This window comes from Aotus nancymaae, unplaced genomic scaffold (genome assembly GCF_030222135.1).
Source record: "Aotus nancymaae isolate 86718 unplaced genomic scaffold, 86718_ANA_hifiasm-v0.15.2.pri h1tg000041l, whole genome shotgun sequence".
Classification (NCBI taxonomy): Eukaryota; Metazoa; Chordata; class Mammalia; order Primates; family Aotidae; genus Aotus; species Aotus nancymaae.
Genome location: NW_026988455.1, coordinates 28,013,776 through 28,029,008, shown reverse-complemented (window position 1 = coordinate 28,029,008; position 15,233 = coordinate 28,013,776). Strand labels below are relative to the sequence as shown.

Below are 15,233 nucleotides of genomic sequence, written 5' to 3'. Positions count from 1 at the left end.
AGTGCAATGGCGCGATCTCGGCTCACCGCAACCTCTGCCTCCTGGGTTCAGGCAATTCTCCTGCCTCAGCCTCCTGAGTAGCTGGGATTACAGGCACGCGCCACCATGCCCAGCTAATTTTTTTTTGTATTTTTAGTAGAGACGGGGTTTCACCATGTTGACCAGGATGGTCTCGATCTCTTGACCTCGTGATCCACCCGCCTTGGCCTCCCAAAGTGCTGGGATTACAGGCTTGAGCCACCGCGCCCGGCCAAATATACACATTTAAAAGGATAAAACATTTAAAAATTAATTACTTAAACCATTTGAAAATCTTAGAAAAGTGTTTATAACTAAACCAGGTATTATGCTACCTATACCTAGTCTTCCTACAATTATTGAATTAAATAAATGAATCTGACTAAAGCTTTTTTTCATACATGTGAAGCAATTCTAGAGTACACAATATCCTATTTTCCACATAAATAACGACCATTGGGAACGACTCCTCCAACGGTTGAAAGCATTAATTTTCAGAAATGTCCCCTTAAAGACCATTATCATATTCATGCTTTTAACAACTTAGAGGATTTAAATGAAATAGATGATATAGCTCTCAGGTCTCAGTTGTTAAAAGCTTTTCAATTTTTCCAACAAATGATTGAGACCTTGGAGATTTTGTAACTTGTCATATATACAGTTCTTCTCAAGCCCCAATATAAGTCTTCTTGTAAGCCAGAAAAAAAAATTTTCTTTTACACAAAAAGATTGCCATTATAACATTAATACTTGAAAGCTGATGTTTCAATTTTAAAATGCTGATATATTAAGTTCATACAAGTATATTATTTTTCACAGCCATAATGTTTGACTACCAGGTGTTTCACAAATAATTCTTAGTTTTGTAAATATTAAAGTACTAAACACAAAAATCTTGAATGAGGCTATATTTTTAAAAGTTTTATGGGTACACTCAGTTTTTTTTTTAATGGTCTCATGAGACAAATAGTAGAGAAAACCAATGAAACAAAACACTAGTTCTATGAAAAAGTCAATGAAGCTGATAAACCTCTAAAGTTAGACTGACAAGGAAAAAAAGGGAAGAAATTATCATTAGCAGGAATTAATTAGGGGCTATCACTACAGACCCTGCAGAAATCAAAAAGACAGTAAGAGAATACTACCAACAACCCTGCACATACATTTAACAACTTAGAAGAAATGGACCAATTCCTAAAAAGCACAAACTGCCACAACTCACTCAAGACAGAAGACATAATTAGTATAGCCCTAAAACTATTAAAGAAATTTCATTTCTAACAATGCACTGGCTCACACCTGTAATCCTAGCACTTTGGGAGGCCAAAGCAGGTGGATCACTTGAGGTTAGGAGTCTGAAACCAGCCTGGCCAACATGGTAAAACCCCATCTCTACTAAAAATACAAAAATTAGCTGGGTGTGGTGGCGTGCGCCTGTAGTCCCAGCCACTCAGGTGAGCTGAGGCAGGATAATCACTTGAATCTGAGAGGCAGAGGTTGCAGTGAGCCGAGATCACACCACTGGCACTCCAGCTTCAGCGACAGAGTGAGACTTCATCTCAAAAAGAAAAAAGAAATTATATTTCTAGTGTAAAAGATTACCAAGAAAGGAATCTCCAGATTCAGATGGTTTCACTGCAGAATTCTACCAAAGTTTACAAATTAACACCAATGCTACACAGCGCTTCCAGCAAATAAGAGGCGGGAACACTTCCCAACTAATTTCATGAGGTCAGTAATACCATGATACCAAAAGCAGACATAGTATCAAAACAAAAAAAAAAAGAAAGAAAACTATAGACCAATATCCCTCATTAGTAGAAATAAAAAAATTCTTAACAAAATATTAGCAATTTGTACACAATGATCAAGTGGGGTTTATTCCAAAAAACAAAAAAAGGTCTCATTCAGCGTTCAAAAATGAATCAACATAATATACCGCAGCAACAGGTTAAAGAAGAAAAATTACACAATCAGATATCACCATCGGAGTATACTGGTAAACCTTTAGTTGTGTTCAATTTGGATGAAATCAATCATTACACTTTTAAGGACTTGCAACATTTGAAACAGAGTTACAAGAGTAACAGGTGCATAACACCTGAATTTTAAGAACTAAAGAAAACAAGACACTGAAACATTTTTTAAAAGTTGATAATTTTTTTAAAAAAACTTCTTTTCTACAGTTAAGATGCCTGCATGCCATCTCAATTGGGAAAGAAAATTGTCTTACCATAATTAAACTGACTGTTGGACTTTTCACAGTTAATGATGTTAAACCTGTAAGCAACACCTGGCCGCATTCCACTCACTTCAAAGTAAAACCACTGATGGTAATGATTGCTGTTTATATCTGAGTTCAGAATAAGATCATATTCATTTCTGAAAATAGAAGACAAAGAAATCTAATGAAAATTAGGAAAATATCTGTGCACATACAAAATGAGAAAATCTTAAGTGACTTACTTTCTAATTTGAATTACTTTACGCAGATTCCCACATTCAAATTTGGAGTTAAATTTCAAAATATCTCCTTCTTCTGGAATGGTATAACTAAATAAAAATTTTAAAGTAAGTATATTAAAATACATTGCATTTAAACAAATGAGCGAAAAGTAAATAAAATTATAATTAAAAATACATCACTATTGCTGTATCACCTTCCTTATTATTTTTAAGCTAAAGAACAAAACAAGTACAATCACTGCATTAAATGTGGATAACATTTATGGACAGACTTATCATTAGAGGCTTGCTCTTATGTTTATACTGATATAATAAGAACTCTTGCCTCACTGAATGCATGTCATTTCTAAAATACTTATTTTTATACAGAAAATAACATTTTTAAAACTGCTATGACCTGTACTGAGCAGCAATCATTCTCATACACCATGCAGTTCTCCAGTGAAAATGTTATTTTCAATTTGAAGAGCTAGATTACCTATTATTTAATTTAGCATCAGAAAGGCACACGTGTTATCCCCATTTTACATATTGATTATTAAATAAGCATTTACCATGTATCTACTAGGTGCCAGATACTGTTTGAGACATTTGTCTGTTTGGTTCCCTGACTGAATGCAAACTTTGCTCTCTGGAGCCTACTCTCTAATAAGAGAAGACGAGGACTCTAAGATGCTCAATGATTCTGTCCAATAGCACTGGTATGCCATACTCAGGGTTCCTGAGTTTCTGTTTGTACCACTTCTGCCTGTCTTATCTAACACAGAATTATAAATGTTGAAATATTTAAATAAATAAGGAATATGTTTCTTCTATTTTATAACAACATTATTTCAAATGTAATCATTAGCTTTGCTACAGCTTATACTCTTATCTAACAAAACCCTTTAAAGAAAGTGTTTTAGCCAGGCGCAGCAACTCACGCTTGTAATCCCGGCACTTTGGGAGGCCAAGGCAGGCAGATCACCTGAGGTCAGGAGTTCGAGACCAGCCTGGCCAACATGGTGAAACCCTGTCTTTACTAAAAATACAAAAATTAGCCAGGTGTGGTGGCGTATGTCTGTAGTCCCAGCTACTCAGGAGGCTGAAGAGGGGAATCGCTTAAGCCCAAGAGGCAGAGGTTGCAGTGAGCTGAGATTGCACCACAGCACTCTAGCCTGGGCAACAGACAGACTGAGTGAGACTCTGTCTCCAAAAAAAAAAAAAATGTTTTTTTCCCTCCACATATGATTGGTAAGATGTGAAAATTTCCAAAAATATTAGTATGTTGAGGGAGAGAAGAAAGCCACTGAGGGCTAATTCAATTTCTCATATGAGAAGGCAGGTGACTAAATAATAGTCGAACTCAATATTTGTAATTTTCATTTATTTACTTCTATTTAAATCCTAAAATGTGATATCAGTGAACAATCTTAAATAGTAAATGACTAGCACAAAAAATGCATTCCAAAGATTGAGCAGGCAACCTAAATGACTGAAGCCGATTATAAACAGTGAGAGACAAGAGAGTATGGTGGGGACTGTGGAGAGGGATCAAGCAGATGCTCCTTTTAAAAAGATGGCAATCTGTTATCCTAATGAAATAAAGGCTGAGTATTGCAGGACAAGCCGGCATTTTATGTGAAATATCCACTCTCCTAAGTGAAAGTAATTCCAATTTTTTAAAAACAAAACATCACTGTGTAACCTTTACCTTAAGCCCATTAAAAATCTACCTAAAACAAACAAAAGCTCATGATGGAGTTACGTAAGTAAACATGATTTACCATTACCATTATATCCCAAAGGATGAAAACCTAATAAGGAGAAACTAGTTACAAATTAACTATATTTTTTTATTTATTATTTTTAAGACTATCAACATTTTTCACAGAATATAATTTTTATCTTTTAGATATAACACTAAAATTTTATAGAAAAACTTTAATAAAAGTTTATTAAAATCAAGACTTACTATTCAGGTTTTTGTGAAAAAAAAAAGAAAAAAAATCAAGACTTACTTTGGGTGGTCTAAGTCATATACCACACGATCTATGATATCACTCTGATGTATTAGTCTTTCAATATCTTGAGCAATTTTTGTCCTGAAATCATAAAGGTTTAACCAAAATGTATTATTATACACTAATGTACAACTTTCTCCAAAATAAATTTTGAATGAAAAAAGTGTATAAAAATTTCTCAAAATTAAAATGATCATTCCTCAATATATTTTGCATACTAAAAAATTAGCAGTACATAACAAGACAAAAATCAGTATCAGAATTTGAGTTCTAGAAAATAACCACACAGAATACACCCACAAATCCAATCATTAAAAAAAAAAAACAAAAAAAACCCTTGAATATCTATTATGTCTTTCTACATAGAAATGGCATGGTTTCACTATCTAACCCTTGGGCAAATAATTTTGTATATATAATAGCAGCATTACTAGAAGGTATAAAGATCTGAAAAGCCAGAGATTATATAAGAAGAAGAATTTTTTTAAAAACCACCTGGCTGGAATTTAGCTAAAATGCAATTGGCAATCAGCCTGCATGTTCTATAGAATCTCTTTTGTGGTAGGAAAAGAAAGGTAGAGGGAAGGGAAACACCTGTTTGAGGGAACGGAGGATGATTCCCTGAGTATGCAAAATTCTCTAGACTTGATCTCTCCCCTGAATCAGTCCAACAAAATAAACACTAACTAACTAGAAAATTCCTACAACCCTATCACTGTCCTAGAAGACTAAGTCACCCTTATAGAACCCACAATCGACTCCATCAATATTTAAGTGAAGGAAGACAACAATCACCAAACTGTGTCAAAACAGGTGACACCAGCTGGGCTTGGTGGTTCACGCCTATATTCCACCACTTTGCGAGGCCAAGGCCAGCGGAGCATGAGGTCAGGAGTTCAAGACTGGCCTGACCAACATGGTGAAGCCCTGTCTCAAAAAAAAAGAAAAAAAACCACGTGACGTCAAAATGTGGATTTGGTTCCTAAAGCCAGATTGCCTGGAACTTCAGGTAGACTGGCCACAAAGCCCTACTAGTGTTAATACATAGCTACTTTTCGTGTAAAACTTATTCTTAAAGAGGAAGGTGATTATATGCACTGATTTAAATTTCAAGTTTGTTCATTTCAGCTAAAGATAAGTAAATGCAGATTAGAACTGTGGCTTATAGATTTATTGAGAGCAGGGTGAGAAAGTGTACCAAAATAGTTTATAAAAAAATCTCAAGAATGCATTAAACACTGACAGTCTTAAACTTCAGGCAAATCTGAAACTAGTCTCCTGTACAAAGACACTTTTCCATGATTAAAGGATATTAATTTTCATATAGTTTAGAAATATATCTAACAATAACAATTAGGGTAGATTCTTGGCTTAAATTCAAAATAAGCCAAGAGCCTACCCTAATTGAAAACTTAAAAATTACCAGGAAAATATCAGAAGGTATGATAGTTAAACATATAAACAAAGGATACTAAAAAAGCAAGTATAATGCTAAAACTCTTAATCTATTAATTAAGCAGTTAAACACAATTTACTTTTAATTTTATCCTACAAAAAATAACTCATCACTGACACGGTAGTCTATCAGAAAGAAAAGATCTAGTATCAAAAAATTAAGCTACACATTCTTAAGTTTAATATCATAACTTTAAAATGCCAATTCTAAAGAAGCAAGCTTTTTTTAAAAGCTATCAGTTATAGTAACACATAAATAAATTCAGAATTTACATCAACCAGACTGTCAATAGTGAAGGATATGGCACTTTTATATACTCAAAAATACCACACATAAATTTTAGTGTTCAAGTATGGGTGAATGACTAAATATATCTCTTTATCAGAATAATTTATTTAATTAATAAGGTTGATATATCCCACAAATATGTAAAAGTTAATATTCACAAAGGCTTGGTTTTTGTTTTTTTAGCAAAATGGTATGAGCAGGCTGGTTTTAACAGCTCAGTTCCACAGCAATGTTCCATAATGCAAAACAGTGTCAAAGAACATGGGCCCAACAGGGGTCAGCAGGTAGGAGAACTGAGTGAGGCTGACAGGCAGAACTGTGGAAAACCGAGGACTATAGCTTCTGTCTAAAAACAAGCTGCTACTTAGTAGCAACTAAGTAGGAAACAGATGTGAAAGTTATTGACAACCTTCAAGAAACACCAGAAACTTGGACTTCTTTGGGAGATGTGGAAACTCCCAAATTTTAAATGCTGGCGCTTGGTTTTAAAAAAAAAAAAAAAAAAAAAAAAAAAAGCTACTCTGCAAGTTAAGCCAAATCATGTGCAAGTTGAAAACAACCTATATGCCTCTGTTTGTAAACCTGTAACAGTGTATTTTGGGGGGCACAATTGCCCATTTATATTAGACTACAACTAAGATGCTTGAGGGAAATCTTTGCCCTGCCCTAAGCCCCTAAAAGGGAGGCCGGGCACAGTGGCTCACGCCTGTAATCTCACCACTTTGAGAGACAGAAGCGGGTGAGGTCAGGAGTTTGAGACCAGCCTGGTCAACATGGTGAAACCCAGTCTCTACTAAAAATACAAAAGTTAGCTGGGTGTGGTGGCACGCGCCTGTACTCCCAGCTACTCAGGAGGCTGAGGCATGAGAATCTATTTATTTATTTATTTATTTTTTGAGACAGAGTCTTGCTCTGTCACCCAGGCCGTAATGCAGTGGCACGATCACAGCTCACTGCAGCCTCTGCCTCCTGGGTTCAAGCAATGCTCCTCCCTCAGCTTCCTGAGTAGTTAGGACTATAGGCATGTGCCACCACACCCAGCTAATTCTTGTATTTTTAATAGAAACAGGGTTTCATCATATTGGCCGGTCTGGTCTCAAACTCCTGACCTCAAGTGATCCACCCACCTTGGCCTCCCAAAGTGCTGGGATTGAGGGGTGAGCCACCACACCTAGGCCCCAAGACCTATTTAAATCCCCCCTTACCTTCAGCTATCACCTCTGCAGGTCTTGACAGCTTATCTGATTAAGCAATCCAAACTCTCATTCCTGAGTGGTTCAGCCCCTGGGAATCATTCTCATTCCAGGGTGGCTGTGATATGGCCATTTACAGTTAAAATTGGGCAAGGGAGTAGGCAAGAGGCCAATTACTGGATTGCCTGTGTTCCACACACAGTCAACTCATTGCCATTGTGTAAAAACAACCCTACCTCTATTAGGTGACTGATCTGGGTCAATCACTTGTGTCAAGATGGTAAGCCTTTCCCCTTACATGCTGGTCCTAGATACAAGGAATCCAGAGTACCCCATTGGCAACCACAGCTTGTTGTTATATTGTACCCTTGCTGTGTCCCCTGTGGTAAGACTGCACCCACTTAGGGAATGAGGACTTCTAACCCTGCAGAGCCCAGAGGTGGAGGGACAGAAAACAGAAAGTCCCTGGGTGGATACTGGATGCTACACTAAATAGGGCCACTTCTGTTCCCACCTCCTAGTTCCCAGGCCTATGTATTCTTTCTACCAAACTATGTAAACATTTCTAATTTAGTGTATGTACCACATGCTGCAAGATGGCAACCCAACCATGCAGAGGATTTCCTGAGTTACAGCTTCGCCTGGGCCTTTTGAAGACCCCACTCCATGAGGCCAGCTGCCTCTGGATGGTGCCATCTGTAACATGGTAGATGCCCTGGCACAGGCCCACTCCCACACATCTTTCCCAGGGGAGTAAGTCCCCCATTCTGATGCTATGATGTGTGGGATGACACACCTGTGGATCAAGGGGCCAACCAGTGGCACTAAACATACACTAAGTAAAAATAATGAATTATATAAGACGCTACAGGTAAAAAACAAATAAATAAGATACAGTTATTTTCTCAAAGGAACTTATAGTCTAAGGAGAATCAAATACTCACAGCAAGTTCTTCCTTTTTCATTACATACTATACTTGTAACAAGGGATACAATTTTTTTTCAGATACTGATATAAGCCATTATCATAAAACCTTCACCAAAACCAGTCCAGATGTACCAAAAAAGGTATTTTTATATGACGAATATTAACTACTTGGCAATATTTAATATTATTTTTAATATCTAATCTTACTGGGAAATATTTAATAACCTAGTTACTGCTTTTATGAATCCCATATTTTTCTCTTATCTATTTCTAACTAAAATGTTTTCCAATTAAAATTTCAAATTTTACAACAAGATAATCTGTCCATACTGCTTTATAATCTATTTTTATTTTTTTAGTTTTTAATTTTTGTTACCACATAGTAGCGGTGTGTGTTTGTGTGTGTGTGTATGTGTGTGTGTATTTATGGAGTACATGAGATATTTTGATACAGGTGTACAATGCATAATAATCACAACAGGGTAAAAGGGGTATCCCTCAGTTCAAGTATTTATCTTTTCTTGGTGTTGCAAACAATCCAATTATACTCTTTTAGTTATTTCTTAAAAGCACAATAAATTACTGTTGACTATAGTTGCCCTGTTGTGATTTATAGCCTATTTTTAAATCATATACTTAAATCAAGTTCAAACAACAAATTACTAAGTTAACAAACATTGCTAATGCAATATTTATTCAAAGATTATTAAATCTGTTTTAATATTTCGAGATTCAGTATTAATAGAAAATTTCTAAACTATCCAATGGTCAGGTTTATCATTCTGGCTTCCTCTGAATAAGGAATGTTCAAGAAATAAAGTAAACCAACAAGGACAATTTCAAAAATCCAAAATTTCCAAAGCAGAATGTAAAAATACAGTAACTTATAACTCAAAGTAATTATCTTCCTAAATACCCAAAGTAATGCTTTTTAAGTCTGCCTCATATCTTGACAATAGTCTTATTTAGAAGAGGGAAGAAATACTTAACTCACCTTTGTACACCATACGGCCTTTCTAAAATAGGCTCTTTGAATGGAGGTGGAATGTGACCAAAATAATCGGGATAAGCCACCTCTGAATATTCTGGGACAGACTTTGTATTTTTCACAATCTCAATATAGAGGTCTGGGTCATGGAGGGTTGGTCCATCAGGTACTTCAACTGATGCCTGTTCTACTGATGAATTTGACTCAGTATCTTCATCATCTTCAGTTTCAACTCCAGTGCAGCAAAGCTTCCCTAGCTGAACTGTTCTTCCCTCAAACAGGACATTTCCACAAGCAGCCATATGTGGACATGCTTTAGCACATGTAAGGACAGTGAGAGGAAGACTGCAGTCCTTCTTCGTTTCTGCAGTAAAACCCGGGGCTGTTTGAGAAGGAATATTCTGCAATGTAATTCGGTCCAAGGCCTTCACAATATCATTGTTTAAACCATGAACTGATGAAATAGTTCTATTTTGATCACCTGGCTGCTGTTGTAATGTTCTATCATCTTTAATATCTTCTTTTGCTAGATTCATAAAGGTGGACTTCTTTTCACCTTCATCTCCTCTAGAAGGTATGTTCTCCTTCACTATAACTTTTCTTAAACTGCCAGAATTCCCAGATGTTTCCTCGCCTGCTGTAGGAACAACAATAGGACCACGTACTTTTCCCTCAAATACAAAAGGCTTTGGTTCTTTGGAGATTAAATCATAGTCCTTTGAAAATTAAAAAAAAATGTTTAATCTTTTAACTGTAAATATTAAAACATATTAACAAAACTAATACATTCATTTTATATATTTCTTCAGAAACCTTTGAAAATTTTAAAGATGGATAAAACAGGATATGTTTTCATTTCACTAACAAAAGACAAAATTTTTAACCACAACAAAATTCATAACATCTACTTTACTTTTTCTATTATAAAAATAATGTCTATGACAGTATCACAGAAATGTGGGAAATCTTAGAAAAGTAGAAACTCTTAAAGAATTCAAACTTCTATTAGGGACAACAACTAAATTGTTATTCTTTAATGCAATAATGAATAAGAGTGTCTATTTTGTGCAATATTTATGAAGTGTCTATTTTGTGCCAAGCCTTGTTTCAGGTACTTAAGACACTTAAAAAACCAACTCTTCCCTTTTGTAGCTTACATTTTTATAGGAGTAGAAGAGAGGACTGTCAGTACAACAAGTAATAAATACAATATATATTTTATATATAGAACATTAGAAGGGTAACATTACAAGAGGGCAAGGCCAGGCACAGTGGCTCACACCTGTAATCCCAGGGAGGCTGAGACAGGTAGATCACCTAAGGTCAGGAGTTCAAGACCAGCCTGGCCAACATGGTGAAACCCTGTCTCTACTGAAAATACAAAAATTAGCCAGACATGGTGGGACGCCTGTAATCCCAGATACTCAGAAGGCTGAGGCATGAGAATCGCTTGAACCCAGGAGGTGGAGGTTGCAGTGAGCTGAGATCATGCCACTGTACTCCAGCCTGGATGACGAAGTGAGACTCTATCTCCCTACCAAAAAAAAAAAAAAAAAAGGAGGGTAGGACAGGTAGGACATAATGTGGATTGGGAGAACCAAGAGAGCAGAGGGAGGTGGCAACTCTAAATGTCATTGATTAGGGAGCCTCACTGAGCAGGTGAAATAGAAGCAAAGACTTTAAGAAGGTGAGGGCACCACACAAGGGGTGCATTCCAGGCAGAGAGGACTGCAGGACATAGCTCCCAGAGTGGAGGAATACCGGAGGTGTTCAAAGAACAGCAAGGATGGGATGGCTGGGAAAGAATGAGTAAGATGAATGCCAAGCGCTGGAGAGCCATACAGACTATAAAAATTTGGGCTTTTACTTTGAATGAGATTGGAAGCCAAGACAGGGAGGAATGCCATGACATGAGTTATTTTTGAAAGATAAGATCCGAATCCAGGGTTTCTGAATGACAGCAGCAAACATTTTGGGCCAGATCATTCTTTTTTGGATAAGGTGTATATTTAAGTCATTTCCAAAATTTTGTTATTATACAAAACGGCAATAAAAATCTTTTTTGCAAAGAATTTTTCCTTTGTTTATAATGATTTCCTAAGCCCTGAAATGTACTTACAGAATCAGATATTATCATCAATTTTAATGCTTACTGCAAACTGACCAGAACACCAAACTCTCCAAAAGCACTTGTATCAATGTGTATTTCCAGTAACTATACATGAGAGTATCTATTTCAACTGCTCTATTCTTTGCCAACATTTGATACTATAGTGTTTTTAAAAAAAATTTTGGATGTGGTAGATAAGAAATATTATCTTACTGCTATTTTGATTTGCATTTCTTTGACTACTAGGAAGTACTTTTCCATATATCTGTTAAGCAGTTGCATTTCTTCATAGGTAACTTTTTTGTTCCTGGAAACAGGGTTCCCTTATTTTGTGGTAGTATAAATTTTCATGTTAAAAAATTTGTATGCATACACATACACTAATCCTCCAGCTGACCCATTGTTTGAAAATATTTTTCTGGATTTGCAATTGATCTTTTAATTTGGGTTAATTTATTTATACACATTATGAAATCAAAATTAAGAATCTTCCATTGTGATTCATTCATGCTCACTGTATACAAAGCAAGGATTCAAAGATGATTCACACGACTCCCTGTACTATAGCTAAGCCAAGAAGACAGTGGAAGCACTAAGGAAGATATAGGTAGTTTCACATTAAAAAGGCTAAAGGGGTAATAAATTTGCATTAAAAAACACGTTTTGGGAGGGGAGGATACAAGATGGCCTAATAGGAACAGCTCTGGAGTGCAGTTCCCAGTGAGAACAATGCAGAGGGTGAATGATCACTGTATTTCCAAACAAGTTTTTACTGCCCACAGACCAGGAGATTCCTGGCCAAAAAGCACCACAAGTTTCCAGCATGGCTGTTTCAGCTGGGGCCACACATTTCAGCACAAAAACTCACACAAATCTGGGCAGCCATTTCAACTGGCGCCTAGAACGCCTGAGAGACAGAGTCGCCCATTCAACTGAAAAAGTGGGGGCTGAAACAGGACAGTTGTAACTGTACCTCTATGAACAAAACCACAAGGAAGTTCACACAGCAGCAGGTGAGAGCCTGCAGCAGCTCAGCAACACCTCCGCTGGCAGATTGTGACTAGACTACCTCCTTGCTGGGCAGGGCATCTCTGAAAAAAGGCAACAGCATGTCAGGAACTTATAAATAAAGCCCCACCTTCCCAGGACAGAACCCCTGGGAAAAGAGGCGGTTGTGAGTTCCTCTGCAGCAGACTTAAAGGAACCTACCCAGCAGCCCTGAACGGAACAATGGAGCTCCCAGTACAGTACTTGAGCTCCTATAAGGGACAGACTGTCTCCTCAAGCAGCTCCCTGATCCCTGTATATCCCAAGAGACATCTCATAAAGGAGAGCTCAGGCTGACATCTGGCGGGTAACCTTCTGGGACGAAGATAACAGAAGAAGAAACCAGCAGCAACCCTTACTGTTCTGCAGCCCCCGAGGGTGATCTCCAGGCAAGGAGGTCTGGAGTGGACCTCCAGCAGTCCTGCAGCAGAGGGGCCTGACCGTTAGAAGGAAAACTAAAAAACAGAAAGAAATAGCTTCAACATCAACAAAAAAGACTCCACTCAGAGACCCCACCCAAAAGTCACCAACTAAAAAGACCACAGGTAGATAAATCCATGAAGATGGGAAGAAACCAGCACAAAAAGGATGAAATCACCAAAAACCAGAATGCCTCTCCTCCTCCAAGGATCACAACTCCTCACCAGCAAGGGAACAAGACTGGATGGAGAATGAGTCTGATGAATTGACAGAAACAGCCTTCAGAAAGTGGGTAATAACAAACTTCTCTAAGCTAAAAGAACAGGTTCTAACCCAATGCAAAGAAACTAAGAACCTTGAAAAAAGTTAGACGAAATGCTAACTAGAATAAACAGCTTAGAAAAGAATATACACGACTTGATGGAACTGAAAAACACAGCTTGAGAACTTGGCAAAGCATACACAAGTTTCAGTAGCTGAATCGACCAAGTAGAAGAAAGGATATCAGAGATTGAAGATCAACTCAATGAAATAAAATGAGAAGGCAAGCTTAGAGAAAAAAAGAGTAAAAAGAAATGAACAAAGCCTCCAAGAAATATGGGATTATGTGAAAAGACCTAATCTGCATTTGATAGGTGTACCTGAATGTGATGGAGAGAATGAATCCAAGTTGGAAAACCCTCTTCAGGATATTCTCCAGGAGAACTTCCCCAACCTTGCAAGGCAAGCCAACATTCAAGTCCAGGAAATACAGAGAACACCACAAAGATATTCCTCAAGAAGAGCAACCCCAAGGCACATAATCATCAGATTCAACAGGGTTGAAACAAAGAAAAAAATGCTAAGGGCAGCCAGAGAGAAAAGGCGGGTTACCCACAAAGGGAAGGCCACAAGACTCACAGTGGATCTCTCGGCAGAAACCTTACAAGCCAGAAGAGAGTGGGGACCAATATTCAACATCCTTAAAGAAAAGAACTTTCAGACTAGAATTTCATATCTAGTCAAACTAAGCTTCATAAGCAAAGGAGAAATAAAATCCTTTATGGACAGCAATTGCTGAGAGATTTCGTCACCACCAGGCCTGCCTTACAAGAGCTCCTAAAAGAAGCACTAAACATGGAAAGAAACAACCAGTACCAGCCACTCCAAAAATGTACCTAATGGTAAAGAGTACCGACACAATGAAGAAACTGCGTCAACTAATGAGCAAAACAACCAGCTAGCATCAAAATGTCAGCATCAAATTCACACATGACTATATTAACCTTAAATATAAATGGGCTAAATGCCCCAATCAAAAGAAACAAACTGGTAAATTGGATAAAAAGTGAAGACCCATCGGTGTGCTGTGTTCAGGAAACCCATCTCACGTGCAACAACACACATAGGCTCAAAATAAAGGGATGGAGGAAGATTTACCGAGCAAATGGAAAGCAAAAAAAAAAAAAGCAGGAGTTGCAATCCTAGTCTCCAATAAAATGGACTTTAAACGAACAAAGATCGAAAGAGACAAAGAAGGGCATTACATAATGGTAAAAAGATCAATGCAACAAGAAGAGTGGACGATCCTAAATATATACGCACCCAATACAGGAGCACCCAGATACATAAAGCAAGTTCTTAGTGACCTACAAAGAGACTTAGATTCCCACACAATAATAGTGGGAGACTTTAACACTCCACTCTCAATATTAGATAGATCAATGAAACAGAAAATTAACCAGGATATCCAGGACTTGAACTTAGATCTGGACCAAGCGGACCTAATAGACATCAACAGAACACTCCACCCCAAATCCACAGAATATACATTCTTCTCAGCACCACATCACACCTACTCTAAAACTGACCACATAATTGGTTAAGTAAATCACTCCTCAGCAAATGCAAAAGAACGGAAATCATAACAGTCTCTCAGACCACAGTGCAATCAAATTAGAACTCAAGATTAAGAAACTAACTCAGAATCGCATAACTTCATGGAAACTGAACAACTGGCTCCTGAATGTCGACTGGATAAACAATGAAATGAAGGCAGAAATAAAGATGTTCTTCAAAACCAAGAATGAAGACACAATGTACCAGAATCTCTGGGATGCATTTAAAGCAGTGTCTAGAGGGAAATTTATAGCAATAAATGCCCACATGAGAAGTGAGGAAAGATCTAAAATCGACACCGTATCATCAAAATTGAAAGAGTTAGAAGAATAAGATCAAAAAAACTCAAAAGCTAGCAGAAGACAAGAAATAATATAATTAAGATCAGAGCAGAACTGAAGGAGATAGAGACACAAGAAACCCTTCAAAAAAAATCTG

The 15,233-nt window shown here is 37.2% G+C and overlaps 1 protein-coding gene across 5 annotated transcripts in view; it reads right to left on the bottom strand.

The window, feature by feature from the left end:
* The window catches only part of AGTPBP1 (ATP/GTP binding carboxypeptidase 1), a 183,444-nt gene that overhangs the window by 63,374 nt on the left and 104,837 nt on the right, over window positions 1-15,233 (bottom strand). For 4 of the 5 annotated variants that reach the window (XM_021671912.2, XM_064361611.1, XM_021671910.2 and 1 more), the window contains 4 exons: window positions 9,347-10,056; window positions 4,485-4,568; window positions 2,485-2,571; window positions 2,252-2,400 (listed from right to left, as the gene is read on the bottom strand). In XM_021671912.2, coding sequence (XP_021527587.2) covers window positions 2,252-2,400; window positions 2,485-2,571; window positions 4,485-4,568; window positions 9,347-10,056 — 1,030 coding nt within the window. The remainder of the gene's footprint in view (window positions 1-2,251; window positions 2,401-2,484; window positions 2,572-4,484; window positions 4,569-9,346; window positions 10,057-15,233) is intronic. The other variant, XM_021671911.2, reaches the window with a different exon arrangement.